Here is a 23,555-nt window from a genome sequence, read left to right as displayed (position 1 = left end):
TGGAGGAGAAATCCTTCACGACTGAGACATTTTTTTTTTTTTTCATATTTATTTTTGTTCCTTTTCCCCACATTAAAAGTCAACCTTGGTAAGTCTGCCCTCAGGTGGAGGCAAGTAAATTGGAACTCTGTTAATGTTGGCATTTGTCTGTTTCAAGAGACAACAAAGTTCTCTGTCTCAGATCAGTCCATTACTGAATTGTAGAGTCTGCTGTAACTGTAAAGGCCTATCCTGGATCAGCAAGCTCTATTGCAACTCTCACAGATATAAATGGCATCTAGTTTTATCTTTGTTCCTTTTCCCCACATTAAAAACCGACACTGGTGTCTAAGTTTACCTCCGTGGGGAGGCAAGTAAATAGGGGAAAAGACAACAAAGTGACAATAAAGTTCTGTGTCTCAGATCAGTCCAGAATCTGCTTGACTGTAAAGGCCTATCCTGGATCAGCAAGCTCCGTTGCAACTATCACAGATATAAATGGCATCTAGTTCTGAGAGTTCTGTTGCAACCCTCTACCATATGTGCTTTCTCTTCTTTATTCACTGCTGGTCTCTCCTCTTCTCACTCCTCTCCTCACTCCTCTCCTCACTCCCCTCCTCACTCCTCTCCTCACTCCTCTCCTCACTCCCCTCCTCACTCCTCTCCTCACTCCCCTCCTCACTCCTCTCCTCACTCCTCTCCTCACTCCCCGCCTCACTCCTCTTCTCACTCCCCTCCTCACTCCTCTCCTCACTCCCCTCCTCACTCCTCTTCTCACTCCTCTCCTCTCTCCCCTCCTCACTCCTCTTCAAATATTGCTTGTCTATCTCTCATACAAACCATATATGGAGTACTGTTGTCATATTTGGGCTGGTGTATCATTTAAGCGTCCTTGATAAGGCTCAAAAGAATCTCTGAAATTTGCTGAGTTCCTTTCTTTCTTCTTCTCTGCACCCTCTCTCTCACAGATGTAATGTTGCTAGTCTCAGTCTTTTCTATAAATACTATTATGGTATGTGTTCTTCAAAATTATCTAGTCTATTCCGTGCTTCCTTTGTTTTAGCACGTTTGACTCATCGATCTAGTGGTCTTTACGAATTCACTGTGATTATACATTGTTATAATACAGCTTCTTATTCCAGTAGCTTCTTTCCAAGAACTGAAGGCTTCTGGAACTCATCTCCTGCTGACTGCTTTCCTCCTTTTTTTATCTTTGCGATAATCATCTTCCATTCTTATTAACTCCTCACATCAAGTGGCTTCATGCGTTGCCTGGAGCAATTAATAAATATACCTGATGTTATCCCGAAACAATAATTAAAAGAAGTTTTTTTGTTAATGAGTCATCAATTATCAAGGCTAAAAGCCACTCTAGTGTAGGGACTAATGAGATAGTTAGATTGTTAGTTGAATAATGAAGAATATCATAAGGGGATTTTTAAATATTAATGGCATCACTTATCAAGGTTAAAAGCCACTCGGGAATAAGGGTGAATGAGATGTACACATTGTCAGTGGAATGATGAAGATTATGAGACGATTGAAAATGATGAGTGGAATTAAAAAAATGTGATTATTTATGGGGACGGTTTACAAAAAGTATTTGTTCACATTAAACTTGAAAATGACCATGCTGCAGCCTATAGGGAAGTAATCTCATGATAACGTGTTTCACAGATGGAAAGTTCTTGCAAAGAAATTCTGTTCATGGAAATTTTGGGGCACACAGACGAATAAAAGGAACTTCCTCACAGTTGTGGTAACTGTGAATGTATTATTAGAGGGAAACAAGACATTGAAGCTCAGCGGAGCATCTTTCATAGAGATAACGATAGAGAGAGAGTAGCAATGTCTGTTTCGTAAGAAAGGAGCTGTAAGAAACAGAAGAGGTCACTTCCACTAGATTATGAACTTGATTTTGAACTTTTGTAAAAGTAAGAAATTGTGCTCTGAGCAGCACCACTCAACATGTGGGAGCATTACTCTATCTTAAGATGAACCTGACTCTTATATAGGTAGATGATTGCATTGGGGTGCTATTAAAGGCCTTCAAGGGGCCTTTAAAACAAACTTCACTGATAGATTCACTCTTCCTATGCAATATTACAGTCAGCACGTCAGCAGTTGGTCTTGTAGCAAGAAATTAACATTACTCGTCATTAAGTAGATTGCTTTTGCTGAGGTGGTTGACAACTTCTTAATTTATCACTGATTCAAACAATGTAAGTGTGACGTTTGGTTGGTACTAAGAGGAAGAAGACTGATTACAAATACAATTTCAAATTTGAAAATATTGGGAAATTTTATTTTATACGAGTTGTTTTTATCTAGGAATTTTTTTTTGTTTAGTTGATTGTCTCCCTCTATTTTTCTCTTACATTTTTGGAAAGACAATTCAAATGCTACTTCTAAGATCAATTTATGAGGTACCTTTAATAAGTTTCCAGACATTTTTTGTACAAGCATTTAAAATTGTCGTAGACTCTTGAAAATTTAGTATGTTACTGCTATACATCTTATGAGATGACTGACCAATTTTCATGATTTCAGCTTCGAATGAACAGCTGCAACAGGAATTGGAATACACCCTACTAAAGCCTTATTGTCACAGCTGGTGAATTTCAAAAATGCAATCTGGACGTGAGGACATTTTAGGAGAACGATATGTGATAAAATTCTGTTTTAAACTTGAAAAACATATCACAGAAACATATGGAATGCTTCAGACTGCTTTTGGACCATCTTGCCTAAATGGAGCATCAGTTTCCGAGTGGCATAAGAGATTCAAGGAAGGCAGGGAGTCTGTGTAAGATGATGAGAGATGTGGAAGAATTTAGGAAGTTAGAACACCAATGTTGATAGGCCAAATAAAGAATTTCATGAATAAGGACCATTGGGTGTCAATAGAGGCAATACTATTTTGAGCTTTTAAGGGAGTTGAAGAAGATATTTTTGTAGCCCTAATCATAATGCCACAATGACTCATAATATTGATAATGTCTGTATTATTATTATTTTTTCTTACTTGGGTGTCACCACTTATCAAGGCCCGAAGGTCACTCGAGGATAAAGGCTAAATGGTAGTGTAGTAATCGTTATTTGTGTAAATTGGGTAGAATTTGATTATTTGTGGGAACGGCTCAACAAGAATTTGTTTACATTGGATTTTATCTGTATTGGATATTAATTTCGGGTTAGGGTTAAAATCGCTTTCAAATCTGGACATCTGTGATGATGTTTGAAAATGATTTTTAATTCTTGAAACTGTCCATTAAAAAATACTTTTTAAAAATATTTAAAACTCCATTAAGCAATTAAATCGTTAAATATATATATAAAAAAATAATCTTTGAAAAAAAGATCAATCCCCATCAATTGTTTTTTTTCTTTAGTCTGTAAAATGACTTTAATCTATAGAGAGCTCAGACTGTTAAATGGATAAATAAATCCATATAAAAAAGCCTAAGTTTAAGGGAGATACAGTGGCGTGCATGAGTATAGGATACATCTTATTTACTGTTATAACTCTAGTTTATGTCCGCCATTTTGACTGATATTTGCTAAGTAATATCTTGTAAAGTTCTTTTAGTTGTATGTGAAAGAAAAATTAAAAACTTACCGTTGAATCCATTTGTTTTTTGTTTTGTTTTTTAATCAAAGTTCAAAATTACACTATGCAAAAGTATTGGATGCACAACACTCTTTCTCAAATTGCCAATCGAAACTTTGTATTTTAAAAGCATTTAAATGTTCAAATTTTTGATAGTATTGAAATTTCATCTCTGAACAATCAGTGAAGCACGCAATTGTTTACAAAATAGTGCTACTAATTGTCTGACTCTTTGATGTGCATTTTGCAATTCAAGGATTAAACATGACAAAAACTAAAGAATTATCCAGAGATATGTGAAACAGAATCAGTGAATGTCACAAAGGAGGACAAGATTATCAAAAAATTAGCAAATACATGAATCTAGCACTAAGTTAAGTTGAAAATATCATCAGGAAGTATAAGAAGTATGCCGACAGTATAGCAAAACTTCCAAAAAATGGAGACCAAGAAAAATAAACAAGAGTACTTAAATGGAAAAATAGTTGGATCACTCTACTGCTCCAGAAGGTATCTCACTGCCGATGCAATCCTCTATCTATACAAAAGCTAGGTGTGCCCTAAAATGAAATACTATTGCCACAGGAGCTGCTCGACACTCCCTATCCAGCCTTGATAGAGTTCAAAACCGGTTTTGAAACCTAGTAAATGATGCCCTTTTCTCTTCTTTGCAACCTCTTTCCCACAGAAGAGACCTTACGAGCCTGTCTCTGCTCTATCGTTATTTTCATAGCAAGTGCTCGATTGAACTTTAATTTATGGTTCCCCCTTGCCAAACTTTCACAAAAAACACTCGACTAGCTTATTTAGCAAACATCAGGCAAAATGGCGAACATAAACTAGAGTTATAACAGAAAAAAATATGTATCTAAGACTTATGTGTGTCAGTATAATTCTTTACATTTCAAAATCATTTGCCTTGCCAAAAGACATTTTGAATTATTTATTTATTTGCTCTTAGCGAGAGAAATTAAGGCAGGGTTATCTGCCCCTGCTTAGATCACAGGATCAGAACAGAAAGGAAAATTTAAAATAAAGGATGCAACCAACATCATTTTAGCGACAGACAGTTAATCTCTCCTTAATTCATAGCAAGTCTTTTAGTTGTAAAATTGTTGAATAAATTATTTTATATTGCTGATCTCCATGGAATCGTTTTCATCCATTTATTTCTTCATATTTATGTCTCATTATGCAAACACCATTTCACAACATAGACTAATTTGTTTGAAGTTTGTGTTTTTCACCAACATAACTAGTAAAGAAGATTGTTTGCTATGATCTGTTTCGTGTAATACCCTGGTGATTGGTGAGATGATGAGAGGATGGAGACCACTGACACGTAAGGAACCGGCCGTGGGCAGTAAGAATGGAGGATTATGCCAACAGCCTTCTTCGCTATCCGGTTGGATATAGGTGTTCCCCTTAGAAGGAAATGGGGATAGTTGAAAATGTATGTTCAGGCCATACATTTTGATAAGATGATGGGGGAGGAGATGTAGTATTGGGAATCCAGCTTAATTGCTATCTAGTTAGTTGGAGAAATAGTAAGTTGTGTAAGTATATTTTCGATTCCCATCAGCGAGTTTAGTGGGGTCACAAAAGGTTAGATTTGGCAGTCGTCAAACTCAAGTCCCCTTTTGTCAACCTAGTTAGATGCACCAGAAATTAGGGGTGACGATGCACCAGAAATTAGGGGCAACGGGAATTGTGGTCGTAGGTTTCCAGTTGGTAACCACATCGGAGAGCTGATTTTGAACTGCAGATGAAGCAGACGTGACATTAGGGTCGAGATATAGGCTTGCCTTTTTTTAATAAAACAAATTGAAGCTTCAATCCATCTCGTGTTATCGATCCATCTGCAGCAGTAAGTACCACTCCCCATGAGATGGAGCCAGCGACAAGAAGATATCATCCGCTGGACAAGGCAAGCAGATATGTACACATTATATATTTGCGTATACATCTCGAGACCCTTCAAGGCAAGAAACTGTGTAAGAATAAAACGCACACACACACACACACACACACACCAATATAGGTAAGAACTTTGATAAGAACACACACAGACTTTAAAAGTACTCAAAAAAAAAATCTTAAAAATAAAAGAGAATAGCAATAGAAACGTTTAATAAATAAGTAATAAATAAGAAGAACTCAAACAAAATCTTTAACACTGATGCCGATTTGACCAGTTCGTATCATCGATACGATAAGAACGTGTTATTAACGGATCACGACGTGAATATGTCCGTAAATGAAAAAAATATCTATTTAACAGGTGCTTCTGCAGTTTAATTTACCGTTTTTCCGTAAGTAACGCGCCGGCGTACATCGAGCAGAAGAACTGTTCAATTTTTCACAAAAATTCTGTTTACATTGGGGGGGGGGGTTAGGGAGGACGATGAAGTTCTTCTGCTCGGTGTATGCCGGCGCGGAAAAACGGTAAATTAAACTGCAGAAGCACCTGTTAAATATTGTACGAGTTTTATAATTGACCTCCCCCTCCAAAAAAAAAAAAAAAAAACGAAATATAAAACTGCTTTTGTAGACCGCTCGTGAAAACTTAATTTTTTTAGATCAATTAAAAAAGCATCAAAAACTACGTAACACAGAAAATGAACAACATTTTGTTTTTGAAAACTTTCCTGTCATTTTAAATGTCTGCTAAAAAATTCTTCAGCGATGTGACAAGTCACCTTACTACGTGCGTCCATGCGCGAACGCATAAACGATGACGATGAGTTGGTACAAAATAGTGCGATGGTTCAGGGGTTAGTTAATACCATGCAAACGGTAAATTTGCGACGGGTTTGAATATCAGATTCGTTGTCAGCGACCCCGAAAACCTTTAAAAAAAAAAAAAGCAAATTTCATTGGTCGGTGTTTTGTTGTAGTTAAAGTAAACATTTACTCATTAAATTTTTCTGCTGGTCGCCATGGAACTCAACGACCAAGGAGTACTAAATTGTTTTTTAAATGTTGTTTTTGAAAAAAAAAAGTTACGTACAGCCGGAAGGACGTGTCGAGGTCATTTGTAGGTTTTTTAAAGGCGGGGATAAGGAGGCCCCGAGAAAAAAGGTTTGACTTGCCGTAAGGCGGTCGTGTTCAAAAAAATTTTTTAAATAAATTAATTAAATGATGTATTGATAATTTTTGTCTGTGAATCATGTATTGTTTTTTCTAACCGGGCGGCATTGTGATTGAATATTGTTTTTTTGTATGAAAAACAAAAATTGTATTTTTTTTTTTACACACATTGTATTGAGATGTCTGTAATATACTAGCGGGAGGTTGGACTCCTCGTTGTTGCGAGAAACATTAAATTTTGTGAGTAAATAATTAGTATATAAGTTGAAGTATAATTTTTTAAAGTTTTTAGGCGTTTTACCGGGACGAAAAAAATAAATAAATAAATAAAATAAAAACAGTCTATGATATGGGGAAGTACAAAGGTCAGCGAATTAGATAGAAGTCGATAAGTTGGGTCCTTTAGGCGAATTTCAGACCGAAGCAATGTATATAAATTATAAATTATATGTTATATGTTGTAAATATTATTAAGTACAACCTGAGTGGCATTGCCCGGTTGAATTGCCTCACATGGGGAGAGATAGATTGAGATACCTTATTAGGGAATTTAAATGGTGCGAAAGGAGAATTTCCCAGATTTGGTTGGCTGAAGTGGTTGGCAATGAAATGGAGATACCACACGATAGAAAATTCGCTAGACAGAAATCTTCGTCTCTGATCCGCTAGTTAGGTTAGGGTGTGGTCGGCCTTTCCTCCGTGAATTGTTCAGCGGTTGGAACGTCGCGAACCTGGGCGATTCGAATGTTCTAAATTATAGAGGGTATCTCAAAACTAGAAACTGACCTCAGTGAAGGAATAGAGAGGGGTTTCTGTTAGTCCCCTGTATAATTGGTGTGTCAGTGAAGAGTATGACAGACAGGGCAGGGCCTGAGTAATGGAGTTTGAGTGTAATCCGGGAAGAAGGGCTAGTCTGTGAAGGCCATAGGAGATTTTTGTTGGTGATGATTCGTTATGGACGGTGAAATAAGAAGTACAGGAGGATTCCTGGGTTTATGTTGTTTTTTCTTGGGAGCGTTTCTCTGGTACCTAGAATGGACCAGCTTAAGCTAGTGATGCTTATGGTGAACGCCCTTGTTCCGTGTGCTATGGGTTAATAAAGCCGGTTTGCAATTCCCAGACTTGGAGATGTGTGGTTCCTCCACGTAGCTGAGCCGGAAGACGGTAGAATCGTGTAATACCCTGGTGATTGGTGAGATGATGAGAGGATGGAGACCGTTGACACGTAAGGAACCGGCCGTGGGCAGTAAGAATGGAGGATTATGCCAACAGCCTTCTTCGCTATCCGGTTGGATATAGGTGTTCCCCTTAGAAGGAAATGGGGATAGTTGAAAATGTATGTTCAGACCATACATTTTGATAAGATGATGGGGGAGGAGATGTAGTATTGGGAATCCAGCTTAAATGCTATCTAGTTAGTTGGAGAAATAGTAAGTTATGCAAGTATATTTTCGATTCCCATCAGCGAGTTTAGTGGGGTCACAGAAGGTTAGATTTGACACTCGTCAAACTCAAGTCACCTTTTGTCAACCTAGTTAGATGCACCGGAAATTAGGGGTGACGATGCACCGGAAATTAGGGGCAACGGGAATTGTGGTCGTAGGTTTCCGGTTGGCGACCACATCGGAGAGCTGGTTTTGAACTGCAGATGAAGCAGACGTGACATTAGGGTCTCTGCTCCGACAACCATGGGTTCGAGATGTAGGCTTGCCTTTTTTAATAAAACAAATTGAAGCTTCAATCCATCTCGTGTTATCGATGCATCTGCAGCAGTAAGTACGATTCCCCATGAGATGGAGCCAGCGACAAGAAGATATCATCCGCTGGACAAGGCAAGCAGGTATGTACACATCATATATTTGCGCACACATTTCGAGACCCTTCAAGGCAAGAATCTGTGTAAGAATAGAACGCACACACACACACACCCATATAGGTAAGAACTTTGATAAGAACACACACAAACTTTAAAAGTACCCAAAGCAAAAAGAATCTTAAAAGTAAAAGTAGACGATTAAATGAACAACCAGAACCTTTAACAAATGTCCAGACACGATACATATTGGAAACGATTAATTATATGCAACGATTATTTTTTACTAATGGATTACCACTTATCAAGACCAAAAAGCCATTTGAGAATAAGGATTAATGCGAATGGAGAGTTGAATGCTGATGAATACTGTGAAAGCATTGACAATCTCCACATACCACCATCTCAAAACAACAGCCAACACACAAAAAAAAAAACCCCAGCAATTATTCTCTCTTTTCCAGAAACATCTCACAGAGAATATGAGAACTAAATGCTAAATAGAGGATTGTATGCGGCTCCAAATGACATGTATCAAAATTTTAGCTGAATCAAATTATTAATTTACAATTATTTAAGCGAAGCTACTGCTGCAAATTTTCCAAACAATTGATATATCTGGATTATGTGTGTTCTTAAAGAATTGGTTTCTGAATTTTTTATCAATGCGTGAAATCCAGATTTGTCGATTGTTTTAAAAAATTTGCAGCCTTAGTTAAATAATTTGACTGGGTTAAGATTTTGATGCATGCTATTTATAGAGACGTGTGGTCAAACTGTTATCCAGTCTAGCTTGCACGCAACATACACATGGATACAATGCACAACCCCCACAAGTTTGAAACATATATGATTATCGCCCCTTATTTCCAGAGTTGCATGTTTAAACCGATAGGTGGCGATATTGACTTTCTTTCTCTCTCTCTATCTATCTCAGTCTTTTACTCCCTGGGACGTCATCCGGTATGGACATGTGAAGATTTCTCTCATCCTGTGTTTTCTTATATACATGTTTTGTACCAGTTGCATATAATAAATTCACACGGTTTTTAAGTTACATATTTTGGTGAGCATTGTTTCTTTTATTGTTGTTCATCCATTGATTTTGCCCTTTCTGATGTGGTAGATAGCGTTTAACACCGTCCATAACAATTTAACGTGTATTACTTTATAAAAATGATATTTTTTTTTTTGTTGATGGCACCACCTATATGCCAGATCCGGGACTTATTAATTGATATTCTATTTATTTAAAACTGTACTGCTTTAGTCTATAGGATAACATACTTTAATTTGGGAACAATTCATTTTAAAATGAGTGAATTCAGAATTTTTTACATTGGTGACATCAGATTAATCACCATCTTTTGCTGATCAGACACACTCATTTCTTTAATGTGCATGAAAGACGTCGCAAGCCTGTCTCTGCACTACCGTTATTTTCAGTGTAAGTGCTCAACTGAACTCTAATCTATGGTTCTCTTTGCCAAACTTTCACAAAAATCACTTAACTATTTACAACCACTATAAACGATTTCCTTCACTCTCTATCTGTGCCTAAATCTAAACACAGATTCCATGAACAAAGCTTCTTTCCCAAAACTACCTGCATGTGTACACTGTTCCACTGGCCTGCCTCTTGCTTGAATGCGACATGGTAGCCTTCAAATCCAATGTAAACAACTTCTTCTTAAGCCGTCCTCATAAATAATAAAATTCTACCCAATCTACATCATTAACGACTACTCCACTACCACCTTACATTCATTAACCCTTATCCTCAAGTGGTCTCCAGGCCTTGATAAGTAAAAAGAAAAAAAAAGAAAAGCCTGACAGACCAACGAAATTGCTATTCCAAATTTCAGCATGGTAGACCAATAAAAACATTATTATAAATTTAAGTGAGGCAGACTAACAGAAATGATATTTCAAATTCAAGCCTTAAGTTTCGCTAGCCTGCTTCCCGGTTGAATACAACATGGTAGCCTTCAAAGCTAATGTAAACAAGTTCTTGTTGAGCTGTCACCACAAATAATCAAACTCTACTCAATTTACACCATTAACGATTACTCCACTACAATCTTACATTCACTAACCCTTATCCTCGGGTGGCCTTCGGGCCTTAATAAGTGGTGACTCCAAAATAAAGAAAAAAGAAAAAAGGTTGTCATGTATGTATGCGCATAAAAGCGTGTTATTATATATTAAAACTTAAATCTTTTTTCAGTTGTCTATGATTTTTTTACTCTTCTTTCTAAAGCACCATACGAATCCATAACATTTGTCATTTATATCAGTAAATGTATAATTTTTTTAACTTTCACATTGACTGATAATCATGTTTCACAAGAAAGTATTTACTTGAAAATGGATGCAATCACAAAATGCACGACTTTTAGCAACTACCATTCACCTTTTATAACGTCATCCATTACCAAATGAATATATATATATATATAGGATGGTCGACTTAAAAGTAACTTGAGCTCTCTAATCTTTCTCATCAATTTTAAGGTTCATTGGCCCACTTAAAAGTAGCCCAATCTTTCTAATCTTTCTCTTACACACCAACTGACACCATAAGACAAAATGCAATTCTTTTTCCACAAGATGGCACTACATGCCACACGTCTCACGAATCACTGACACGAGTTCATGACATTTTTACAGAAGAGAGAACAATAAGTAAAGGGTTATGGCCATCACGTTCCTTGGACTTGTCATGTGATTTTTATCTTTGGGGGACTTTAAAATAAAAAGTTTATGCAAATAGTCCTCACAATCTAGATCAACTAAAGGAGAACATTATCAACGCTATCAGGAGAATCACCAGAGAAGATCTACATGCAAACGTTGTTAAACGTGCCCCGAAATGCATAGATGTCAACAGGGAGCATTTTCAGCATCTTTTATAACACTAAGTATAATTTTTTTTTGGGGGGGGCTACTTTTAAGTGGGCCATCCTGTATATTTCTTTCTAGTTTGGTTTGACTAGCTCTTCTCCCTCTCTTTTTAAACTCCTCCCTCTCTTTCCCCCCTCTTCCTACCATTTCTCTCCTCACTCCCTCCCTCTCTTATTTCTTTCCTCACTCCCTCCTCTTTTTTCTTCTCCCACTACTTCTCTTATCATTCGCCTTCTTTTCACTTTATTTACTTTTTGTTGATATCATTCAGTATGCACTGAAGTGGAGAAATCCGACATTCTTTTCCAATTATGATTTATTTTACCTGGCATAGCAACCTGAGTAAGTTATCATCATACCAATCGAGTATACGTCCTTGACAATCAGTCTGGCAGTATTAATATTAACGCAGCAGTCAGATCTGTAATGAACACACTAGACAATAGTACAAGGTGGCCGTGGTTCAGTGGTTAATGACACATACTGACAACCTGAGTGTACCAAGTTCGAATCCTGTTTGATCCATAGAACACTTTCTCTTAGAAATGTTCAAATGGTTCCCTCACATAAGTATGAGAATTCTAACTAGAAAGATATCAAGGAAACGAACGCCAACAATAATCATCTGGTTCATACCATGAATGAATGATGATCATGATGTTCAACAACAACAACAACACCACCACCACCACCAACAACAACAACAACAACAAACCGAAAGGACAGTAATTATATTCATAGTAAATGCTGGTTGTCAATTTCTTTATCTAGAAATTCAAGTTCGAACTCCAGTATCAGCAGTGACACTTATGATTTATATATGAAACTTTGACTTTAAAAATATTTTTATACAGGGTGGAACGATAAAATTGTCACTTTAGAAAAGACAACATGATTCCATTTCGGTCTGATGAAACCTGTTTTCTTTTTTTATTGCAGATCATCTACTAGTTGGCCAGTTGTGTACAAATCCCAAGAACAATAGGAGCCTTCTATCATATCTGAAAGTGACTTGATGTTCAATGAACGAGATTGGTGATACACTGTGGTACAACTCATGTTCTCTACTGATCCAAATTGGCAACAGAACGATTGCCAGCACCCTCAAAATGCAAATCCCGACGATTCAACACTTGAGGGCACAGCTCAATAAAGTTTCCAGCCACAGTTATAGTCTTTGGTGTGGTTTCAGGTAAAGACCAAATCATGCCACGTCACATCTTCAAAGTTGTCTTGAAAGTCAACGCCAAAGTGTATCTGGATGTGCTGAAGAGTGTGGTGATCCCCTGGTGCAATTAGGTGGCCGCTGGCAGGCCCTAGATGTGACAGCAGGACTCGGCGCCTGTCCACAAGTCCAAAGATATCCAAGCTTGGCTTCAGAAGGAGTGCTATGATGTTGTACCCTGTTGTAAAACAACGTTGTGCCTGCCCAGTACTAGATGGATAACCATTTCAGAATACTAGGCTCTGTATATAGGAGGTGTGACATAACCCATAAATGGATTACGTAATTGATTGAAAATTGAAACATTTAATTTCGGGCCAATGAGAAATGTATCGTTTTTCTGTTATTTTATTATTTTACCAAAGGCAAATGAACATAGTTTCAAGGAGAGAGAAAAAGACTGAGAGAAGGAGAGAGAGGTGAGAAAAGCCTTTTGACACGCAAGCTAGCGAGATGACCTGGTCATTTGATCAGAAACCGATTGACCCGTGCGGGTTGCTAGGCAACGAAGAATAAAGGAAAGAAAGGGCTAATAAACGTACTGAGAAGAGGAAGAGAGAGAGGGAGAGAGAAAAAAAAAGAGGAAGAAAGACCTTTTGGTACAGGACGGAAACTTTTGGTCGGCGCGCCAAAGTGTGCGCATGTGGAAAATTTTCTACCGCGTCACCCAGAGACAGATGAACGAAGATGTGGATACCCCACCTCCACCAAAAGCTAAAGAAACGATGTAATGCCTGGGAGGAACTCCATATCAACGACGAGAGAAAAGAAATAATGCTTGGGAGAACAAGCTGGCATTGTCGGAATACCGTGTGTTAATTTCATGAACACAGGAGACGTGATATTCTGAGAATAACCCAACACATTGGATGGATACGATAAAGAAACACAGTGTGCTGCGAACTATTGCCTGAAACGAATAAAATGAAGGTTAAAGTCCACTTTAAAAGTTAAAAAGAAAAACAAAGGAGAAAAGAAACAAACAAAAAACAAAAAAACCGTGAGTTACCTATCTCTCATATATTTAAGTCAACGAGTTCATATTGCCATTGTTTCATTTGGACTGATATATTTTTTTGTATTGGTGTATTTCTTGTTGGCATCCTTCGAATAGTATATAAAGATACCCCTCCCCATCTTTATAATTTGTTCTTTTTTAATTTTCACTTAATTGCATTATTCCTCCACTACCATAGTTAGTTCATTGTTTTATAATAAAATTTAATTTCGAAAATATTACCATTGCGTGTCTTGTTTTCCATTATTTTCAGACGCTGTTTGTCGTCTATTGTATATTTCTGGTTTTGAAAGAGTCTCCCCATATTTTTATTTCAGCAAGGTGTACCGAACCCAGGGCCTACGTGTTTTAATGTACATTGTATTCCATGAATGTCTTATTATTACTTTTTTTTATGGAGTTCGTAATAGAGGATGTTGACATATCCCTGCAAGAACTGTTAAAACTTAACATCCTCATCTTTCCTGACAAAGATGTACAAGTGACTGGAAACTGTTTGTGAATTTGACTCACGGACAATATGAACTGGAACAAATACATTGAGAACATTGTGAAGGCTACTGTAAAAAAGATAGGTTCCCTCTATCGGGCTAGAAGACTACTCACACCTGAGAGTATCCTGTATCTCTACAAGGCCACCATTAGCCCACGCATGGAATATTGCTGCCATATATGGGCTGTTGCATCTCCCACTAGACACTCCTTCTTGGATAGGGTTCAAAAAAGAGTCTTCAATCTAATAGATCCCACTTTGTTAACTCAGCTCCAACCCCTGTCCCATCACCGTAATGTTGCATCTTCAAAAACATATTGTAAACTCAGACTTTGTTCAACAGTTGGCAACCATGTGTAGCATTCCTAATAACAAAATAATAGTCTTTATACATACATGCAGGGTGTTTATACAGGATCTGTTTATTCTTTTCATCGTCCCTGTTTCATCTAATAGTTGCTATAGAAATAAACTTTTTTTCAATAGGTGGCACTTTGTCAACTAAGCTTCAACTCCTGTCCCATCGCCGCAATGTTGCATCTCTGTGCCTGTTTTACAAATATTTGCATGGAATCTGCTCTGATGAACTCGTTGCACTTGTGCCCCCTCGACGTACATCTCCCTGACAGACCCACTTAGCAAAAAAATCACACCTCTTCACTGTTGAGGTCCCCAAATGTCATAAAGCTTTCTACTCCCTTAAACAGCTAGACTTTGGAATTCCCTTCCTGCTACCTGCTTCCCTGACTGTACTGATATGCAGAAGTTTAAATGTAACATAAATCAACATCTTGTTATTTATTTCCTAGGCATGGTCTCAAATAGTAGCACCTTACGTCCAAGTGGCGATATGCCTTATTAGAGGTGAACGTGGGTAAAAATAAATAAATAAATAAATAAATACATAAAAAGCAAATATATGATGTAGCAAGGCTGATCCAATAGGTCGTTTAGTGCAAATTAAAATTCTTCGTTTCTGAATTTTTGAGATGAGGATTGGTCATTCGTATTATTTGGATTCATTGGACTACTGTTCTCATCTTGAGTGTGATTTTCACAACGTTTCGGTAGATGTAACCTTAGACCTTCTTCAGATGTATCTTGTCGAACTTCGGTATGTTTCTGTCGAACTCATGAATTCGGATGGAATTTCGAACAGAACCAAACCATTTATTTACTTCACAGGGGTAGCATACTATATATATATATATATATATATATATATATATATATATATATATATATATATATATATAGAGAGAGAGAGAGAGAGAGAGAGAGAGAGAGAGAGAGAGAGAGAGTAATAATAATTAGTAATAAATAAATAGTGATATTTACAACTATAAATAAAAATAGGTTTAAGGTTCCTAAAATTTGTACTAGACTTGTCCACAAGGACCCATGACGCAGTGGTTAAAGTGTTTGAAAAATCAATTATAAAAAGTAATATTCTCCTTAAAGTTGAAGGTTCAGTTCTCAGTGTGGGCGACTGAAAAATACAATCACGAATTACTTGGGACCTCTATTCAGTCATGGTTGATTGAACAAAAGCATGCTACCCCTGTGAAGTAAATAACGGGTTCTATTTAAAATCCCGTCCAAATGTCTGAGTTCGACAGAAACATTCCCAAGTTCGACAGGATACACCTGAAGAAGGTCGGGGGTTACATCTACCGAAACGTTGTGAAAATCACACTCAAGATTAAAATTCTTCTTTAAAAAAAATACCATGCTTTAAAAAATACCATGCTTTAAAAAAATACCATGCTTTAAAAAAAAATACCATGCTTTAAAAAAATACCATACTTTAAAAAATACCATGCTTTAAAAAATACCATGCTTTAAAAAAATACCATGCTTTAAAAAAATACCATGCTTTAAAAAATACCATGTTTCAAAAAATATCATGCTTTAAAAAATACCATGCTTTAAAAAATACCATGCTTTAAAAAATACCATGCTTTAAAAAAATACCATGCTTTAAAAAATACCATTCTTTAAAAAAATACCATGCTTTAAAAAATACCATGCTTTAAAAAAATATCATGCTTTAAAAAAATACCATAATTTAAAAAATACCCCGCTTTAAAAAATACCATGCTTTAAAAAAAATACCACGCTTTAAAAAGAAAAACACGCTTTAAAAAAATATGACGCTTTAAAAAAAAGAGACAAAATATCTTACTTTTAGTTTGAATTGTTTCTATCAATTGATTGTCCATGTTCGTCCCATAAATGTCTAAGTTTTCAAGATCCCTTTCATCAATGTAATCTTCAATGCGCGTGTTAAGATATCGCGTTGGCGTTTTGCTAACTGAATCCGGAGAATAATCGCCAATCAGTTCGATTCTTCTTTTTTCCGGACGTTCTTGTGATTTTTCTAATTTCTGTTTCTCCATGTCTCTTTTAATATCAGCAATAATGCAGCCCATCGTGCCGGGAATATAATTCTTCGATGACAATACAACCTCCGTACTCTTTGCTGTATCATCCACGGGTTGTGGTTGTGGTTGAGCTGTTGAAGAATGATGTATAGGCCTCACGTACCAATCAGAAAGGGTTCCTCCTCTCTGCTGCAGGGTTCCAGATAATTTCGAACACGCCCGATCGCATCTTGTTGGCTGCTTGATCAGGTCGATTTCGGATAACATGGTATTTAATTCATTTCTCATCTGACATAACTTCTTCGATATCTGCTGACAACTGCTGTAAACACTGCATGCCATCTTTATGCAGGTTAGCTGGCAATGAAAAAAGATTAAAACAGTTTAGCACATACAAATAAAATTAAACTGTTATGTGCAAGAAAATGTCTAGGGGTAGACACACAACATATATTTAAAAAAAAAAACTAAAAGAAAGAGTTAAAGAGAAAAGAATAGAATTTATAGAACACATAAGCAGTGAAAACAAATATTTACAAGAAAAAGAGTGCAAACGAGGTAAACCGGGTATTTGGTTAATCTAGCTTTTATGCAGTGTAAGTAATAACAGAATATGAGAAATAATGATGTATTACTTTGGTCAGAATATAAGATCAGAAAATCAATATTTACCAAGAGTCCAGTTCTTTGTGAGCGTTTTTACAATTGGCTTGTTTCAGGAATTCCGTACGACCGGATTTTATCCCAGGAAATTGACCAGAGTCATAAATAGTTGAAAGGTTGCCCCGTAATAGCGTTCCTTCTCAAAGCGGATTTTATAACTGAAGTCATGACGCTATTAGCATCTATTTATAGTCGTTATAGCTGGAACATTCTAGAATTTCTAAAATGGAACACGACGGCTTGGAATTTTCTGAAGCACTTGGAAAAAGAACACTTTTCTGTTCCATTTTTAGAACTCTCCAGAAACGCTTAAAAAGAATCTTTTTATTTTCTAATTGTAATGTAACGTATGTTAATAGTAAAATTTTCATATTATTATATATTATATAATATATTTTATATTATTATATGTTATAACATTAATTTTATATCATTATGTATATTTGTATTTTATATTTATTTTATATTTATATCATATTTTATATTATTATTTATGCAAGAAATTGTAATTTATTCATATTTTAAAGAAGAAAATGTCCTCTCATGACATATAAAAGAAAAACAAGAACAAGTATCTTTCAGTTTCTTATACACAACCCTAGTATGACCCATTCTTAGATATATACCATCCAAGCCACACATTGCTATCTTAAAATATCCCAGACTTTGTTCTACAGTTGGCAACTATGTGTAGCATTCCTAATAACAAAACCATCGGGTATAACCAACCATGTCTGGATGGAGAGGGGGGTGCATCGCTATGGGATGAAGTAAAAATAATAAACAGAGCGACCCACTGCTCGAACATAACAACCTACTGAGCAAACCAAGCGTAGAGCTGAATGCAATTTGGACACCTCTAATAGAGAGAGAAAACCTTGAATAACAACATAGGTTTAACATTAACAAAAACCAACTAAGAACTGTCCTAGTGACATATGGTCGAGTGGTCCTAGACGTTGTATCAAAGTTTACAGTTACCCAAAGGAGCTGAGTTCAATCCTGAACGAAGGCAGTGAAAAGTAACATTCAAAAACAGAGAATCAGCAACTATGTCCCAGAGCCTAACTGGAGTCCGAACACGGTACCCCCGTAATGATAATAAAGGGTTGGGTTCAAGACTCCTAGCAAACTGTTCCCCAGTTCGATACAAAACACCTGATGAAGGCCGGAGGGCAAAACGGCCGAAACGTTGTAACTATAACAACCAAGATGAGGAAGTAAGTCCGACAATCTTAATAAATGAAAAAACCTCATCTCAAAAATACAGACAATTACTAATAATAAAATATAAAACAATAGTCTTTATACATATGTGCAGGGTGTTTAAACAGAATCTTTGTATTCTTTTCATCATCGTTGTTTCGTCTAAACTTCTTTTGACCTTTATGACCCACTTTGTCAACTAAGCTCCAACCTCTGTCCTCTCGCTGCAATGTTGCATCACTGTGCCTGTTTTACAAGTATTTTAATGGAAATGTGCTCTGACGAACTCGTTGCACTTGTACTCCCTCGACGTACACATTCCACACAAACTTGCTTACCAACAAAATCACACTCCTTCACTGTTGAAGTCCCTAGATGCCAGAAAGTCCAAGTAGCGATATGACTTGGTAGGGGTGAATGTGAGTATAAAAAAAAGAAAAAGTTTTCTTCAATGTTTTATTTGAAGAGAATTGACTCAGAGGAGAGAAATTGTTATCCTAACTATTTGTTTACTTGTTTAAGTTCTAACTTACTGAAAGGAGTGACACAGATAGAGAATATCTGGGCTTAGATTATTCTACATTATTGGCCGTGTCTTGTTCACATGGTTTCCATCCATGAACAGACTAGTTTAAAAAACTATAAGTTTTCTTTCAGCTTGAAAAATTTGACGTCATTTGTCATCGTTCGACTCTTTTTTTTATTTCTATTACTTGACCTGATGACCCCTGCCTCAACTTTATTTCACCCATCTTTCATTCAACCCTGGGAATGATTCTGTTTTACAAATCTGGGTTATCATCATGCACTTAGTGTGACCCTTGTCAAAATTCCCACTAGCTAATTAAATCGCAACTGATGTAGTTTCTCTAATATTTAAAACATGCTCATCTACAAATGTTGTATAATCCGGTTCAACAAACATGACCCACAAGCACACAATGGCCATTTGATAACGGACTACTAAACTTAGATTGTGGTCCCGTTTGTCTCTTTGACACTGCAAAAACATTTACTGTGAAGCAATAATAACAGGACTTCTTTTTTTGCTTTTCTCGTTCATTCTCATGTTCACAGTTATGTGTTTCTCCGGGGATTTACAACGTTTTCCTTCCCTTTAGACTTACACCATCTCTTAGCTCAGTCGAATGCTTCTATGATTGATAAAGTCAACGTCCTCTTGTGGACGGATCCCTCGTTCTGCCTCTTACATGTATCTCTAGTTTATATATCAAAACCCACTCTTTCTTTGTTACCAGGTCAATTCCATTGTTTATTGTTTATAAAATTGAATTCTTAAATCTATTTTATTACAGAAATATCTCTGTAATATTTTATTGTTTATAGATCCAAGTTAAAATTCCTCTGTTAGATTTTTAACATTAAATAGTTTAGCTAAACATTCCTTGCTTTCAAAACATTCTCTCTGCATATCTTTTTCTACATCATCAAATCCATAATAATAGTAATAATAATAATAATAATAATAATAATAATAATAATAATAATAATAATAATCGTTCAGACCTTTTGGCATTGCTTTCCACAACATAACACAGATATTATACTGTGATCATAGCCAAAAGGGCCAACATAACACAAAAACAATTTCAAAGAATAAATATTTTCTCACTAACGCAGCAGCAGGGGATGTAAGAAGACCTGATTCTCGCATACGGCATCATCAAAGAGAATTTAACTCTACCTAAGATTTTTTTTCCCATAAACGCCTTGTTATAATCTCCACAGACACCTGCTAAAAGATGTGCCATCATTGCTTTCATCTCCACCGAAGAAAGTGTTTTTAATTATGCGTACCATATCCAGGTTTGTAATCGCTTTGGTCAAAAACTTAAATGGTATATAGATACAATATCTCGTCACATAACTTGTTGCAATTTGCTATTTTTTCGCCAATAAAATTGATCGATTGATTGAACCAGTGAAAACGAAAGATACTTCTTTGTTATCAGGATGAAATCCGAAAGTAAAACAAATAAATTTTCTTTAAAAACAAAAACAAAAATAAAACAATGGCATCTACGTACGTTTTATGTACGTTTTATATCTACTTAATTGTCATGTTGCAATTAGATATTACTGCATTATTACATAAAACACATACTTTGACGAATCCATGATTGTAATATCCGCAATTGATTGTAACAAGATGGACACCAGTTACTTCCCCTGACTTCATGCTGTTTATTTATGTATAAACTTGAAATTTCTCCAAAAATTATTTTCATTAATAATTGATATATTTTTTAAATTTCTTTTACTCATGTTCACCCCTTACAAAGCATATCGCCACTTGGACGTAAGGGGCTACTGTTTGGGGCCATGTCTAGGAAAGATTAACAAGATATTTATTTATGTTACATTTAAACTTCTGCATATCAGTACAACCAGGGAATCAGGCAGCAGGAAGGGAATTACAAAGTCTAGCTGTTCGAAGAAAAACAAGATATGCGTTAAACCCGACTGCCGAGACAAGATATAATTTTTCTTTTGATAATTTTATTGGAGTTCTTTCCTCTTTTCCTTGTGCCTATTTGTGAATTGTTCCACGGATTTCGGCCTTTTGGATTGTTTTGGACCATCTTCCTTGGATTTTACTTGTGCGAGTGGAGATTTGACTAACTTTCTTGGATTTACATTTTTGGATTTTACCATCATTGGATACTTTACCTTTTACCAGACTATCCATTCATGTGAAATCACCTTTTTCTTCGCCCTATTCCCTCTGCTTCACTTTTTATTATCAAGTAAGATCTTTGACTTACTTGCAGTTTCATCAAACAAAATATTCCATTGCTGGTACTAATACTAAAATCCCTATATATAATAAAAAGGGGCAGTTTTTTTTCTTGCGAACGAATTACCACTTATCAAGGCCTAGAGGCAACTCGAGGATAAGGGTTAATCGTTAGCAGTGTAAATTTGGTAAATTGGATTGCTTAAGGGGAACGGCTCATCAAGAGCTTGTTTACTTTGGACTTGAAGACAACCATATCGTAGTCACCTGGAAAGCAGGAAAACGGAAGAGACTTCCACAAGCATGCAGTTCTAAGAAAGAAGCTTTGTTTATGGAATCTACGTTTAGGTTTAGGCACAGATAAAGAGTGGGGGAAACTATTGAGAGTGTTTTCAGGTACATGAGTGTTTCTCGTGGATGTTTGGCGAGGGGGGCCGTAGATTGAAGCTCAGTCGAGCACTTGTTATGAAAATAACGATAAATTAGAGACAGGCTCGCAACGTCTCTTCTGTAATAAAGATGTTGCAAGGAGAAGAAAAAGGCAACCAGCCACTCACTTATTTCCCAAATAAACTTTGGACTTTTAAATCTTTATTCAGGATCTTATAGTTGTTCTTCCTTTCTTTTCTTTTGTTTCTTTGTTGCAATGCTATTTCCTTTTCCTCCTTCCTTTCGTACATGTTTCCCAACAAAGTTGAATTTTGATAACGACCCTAAAATTACGACATTAATCTGGAAAAATACTAACTCTGTAGTTAAATTTTTAGAGATTTATGAAGAATTGGAATTGGGAATTTAGAATGGAATCGGTAATTATATAGGAATCGGGAATTTAGAACAGAATTGGTAATTATATCGAAATCGGGAAAAATATTGGAATTGTTACATCAATATATATATATATATATATATAGTAATCCATATATAGTACTGTTTCCCTGTATCACAGCTCATCAAGAGACAGGCAACTTACTCAAGCCAGAATCGAAACCCGACCACTCAAACGACAGTCAAAGCTTCTAACCATTACGCTATACAGCTGCTGCTGTGCAGGTAGTGAATTAACGATGTTTTGACATCGTCCAAACGCCTAAGCTCGATTTGTTTACACAAAGAGCATCGCTTAATATGCTAATGGCAGTTTGTATATCACTTCCCAATATGCTCAACCCAAGATAGGGAGCATTATAGTCATCCATCCACAGTACTGTTTCGTTGTATCACAGCTTATCAGTGCGCCTAGACAGGCATCGAAACCAAACGACAACCAAAGCTATACGGCTGCTGCTGTGCGGGTAGTGAATTAACGTGTTTTGACATATAAAAATTCCCGATTCCGATAAAATTCCTGATTCCGTTCTTAATTTCTGATTCCGATTCTTTTAAAACATTGAAATATTTGTTTTTGTTTGTTTTATTTTTATTTTGATTACCGTAAAAAACCCATGCTATAGGTGCATATATTTTCGCAAACATAAAAAAATACATTTATGCCAGAACATACAGATTTTAGTTTTACTGGTAGTTTTAAATCAATAAACAGTCGTGATCTTATCATTAGTACCCAGCAAGGGAAAATTAAGTTTAAGAAAACAACACGTTTTTGGCATCAGAAATAAGACATGAATTTTTGTGATTCTGATATCCCCAAAAGTTCCGATTCCTGATTCCCGATTCTGATTGTTATTAATCGTCCCAACACTATGCATCGACCAACGCTCACACTGTATCGAACATTCAAACCTTCAACAACATCTGAAAATGTCCCAAGCATGGTCATCTCCATACGACGTAAAAAAAAAGAAGAAAACGTGTTTTTTTTTACTGATGAAGAATTTGTTATAATTCGAAATATTGAATTTGTTTTAATAAATAAATATATTTATTTATTTAAAAAAAATGTTTGCACTAGTTTTAGTCTTAAACTATTAAAGTTTGAATTTTGTATTTCATATTTCCATATATGATAATTTGATTGCAGAAATTCCCCTCTGAACTAAATTACCGTAAGTTTGCAACAACGGATGCTACATAAAAATTGATTATGTCTAGACTATTAGCCACTATCTTATGTGACTTTAGAACGCCATTTGTGACACATTTAGTCGTTATAATAAAATCCTACATTTCATCCTAAGAGCAACATCATTAAATTAAAACTTTAGAGGAAGTAGTTCCTATTTTTCGCTCTATATAACAAGTCGTTCTATCGCCCCTAGTCATCACCGGAAGGTATTCTACCCTTTGAATAGATATGGGGTTTCACCCTTCGTAACTGGATCATAAACTCATTGAGATAGCATAATCTTTCCCTTTTCCGTTACAAAAAGTAATAAAGTCTCCCCAGACTAATTCTGCTCCTTCTGATTGGATTAGCTCTGGCCATTCCTATATTCTTAATTAACAGTATTA

At 36.0% G+C, this 23,555-nt stretch overlaps 1 protein-coding gene across 1 annotated transcript in view; it reads right to left on the bottom strand.

The window, feature by feature from the left end:
• Positions 1-23,555, bottom strand: part of LOC145285838 (uncharacterized) — a 56,868-nt gene that overhangs the window by 19,155 nt on the left and 14,158 nt on the right. The window contains exon 2 of the mRNA XM_080134277.1: positions 16,318-16,873. Coding sequence (XP_079990403.1) covers positions 16,318-16,858 — 541 coding nt within the window. The 5' untranslated portion in view covers positions 16,859-16,873. The remainder of the gene's footprint in view (positions 1-16,317; positions 16,874-23,555) is intronic.

The sequence above is a fragment of the Euprymna scolopes genome, chromosome 10 (assembly GCF_053919585.1).
Source record: "Euprymna scolopes isolate OS-2025 chromosome 10, ASM5391958v1, whole genome shotgun sequence".
Classification (NCBI taxonomy): domain Eukaryota; kingdom Metazoa; phylum Mollusca; class Cephalopoda; order Sepiida; family Sepiolidae; genus Euprymna; species Euprymna scolopes.
Note: the sequence above shows the minus strand (reverse complement) of the source record. Positions and strands in the feature narration are given on the sequence as shown.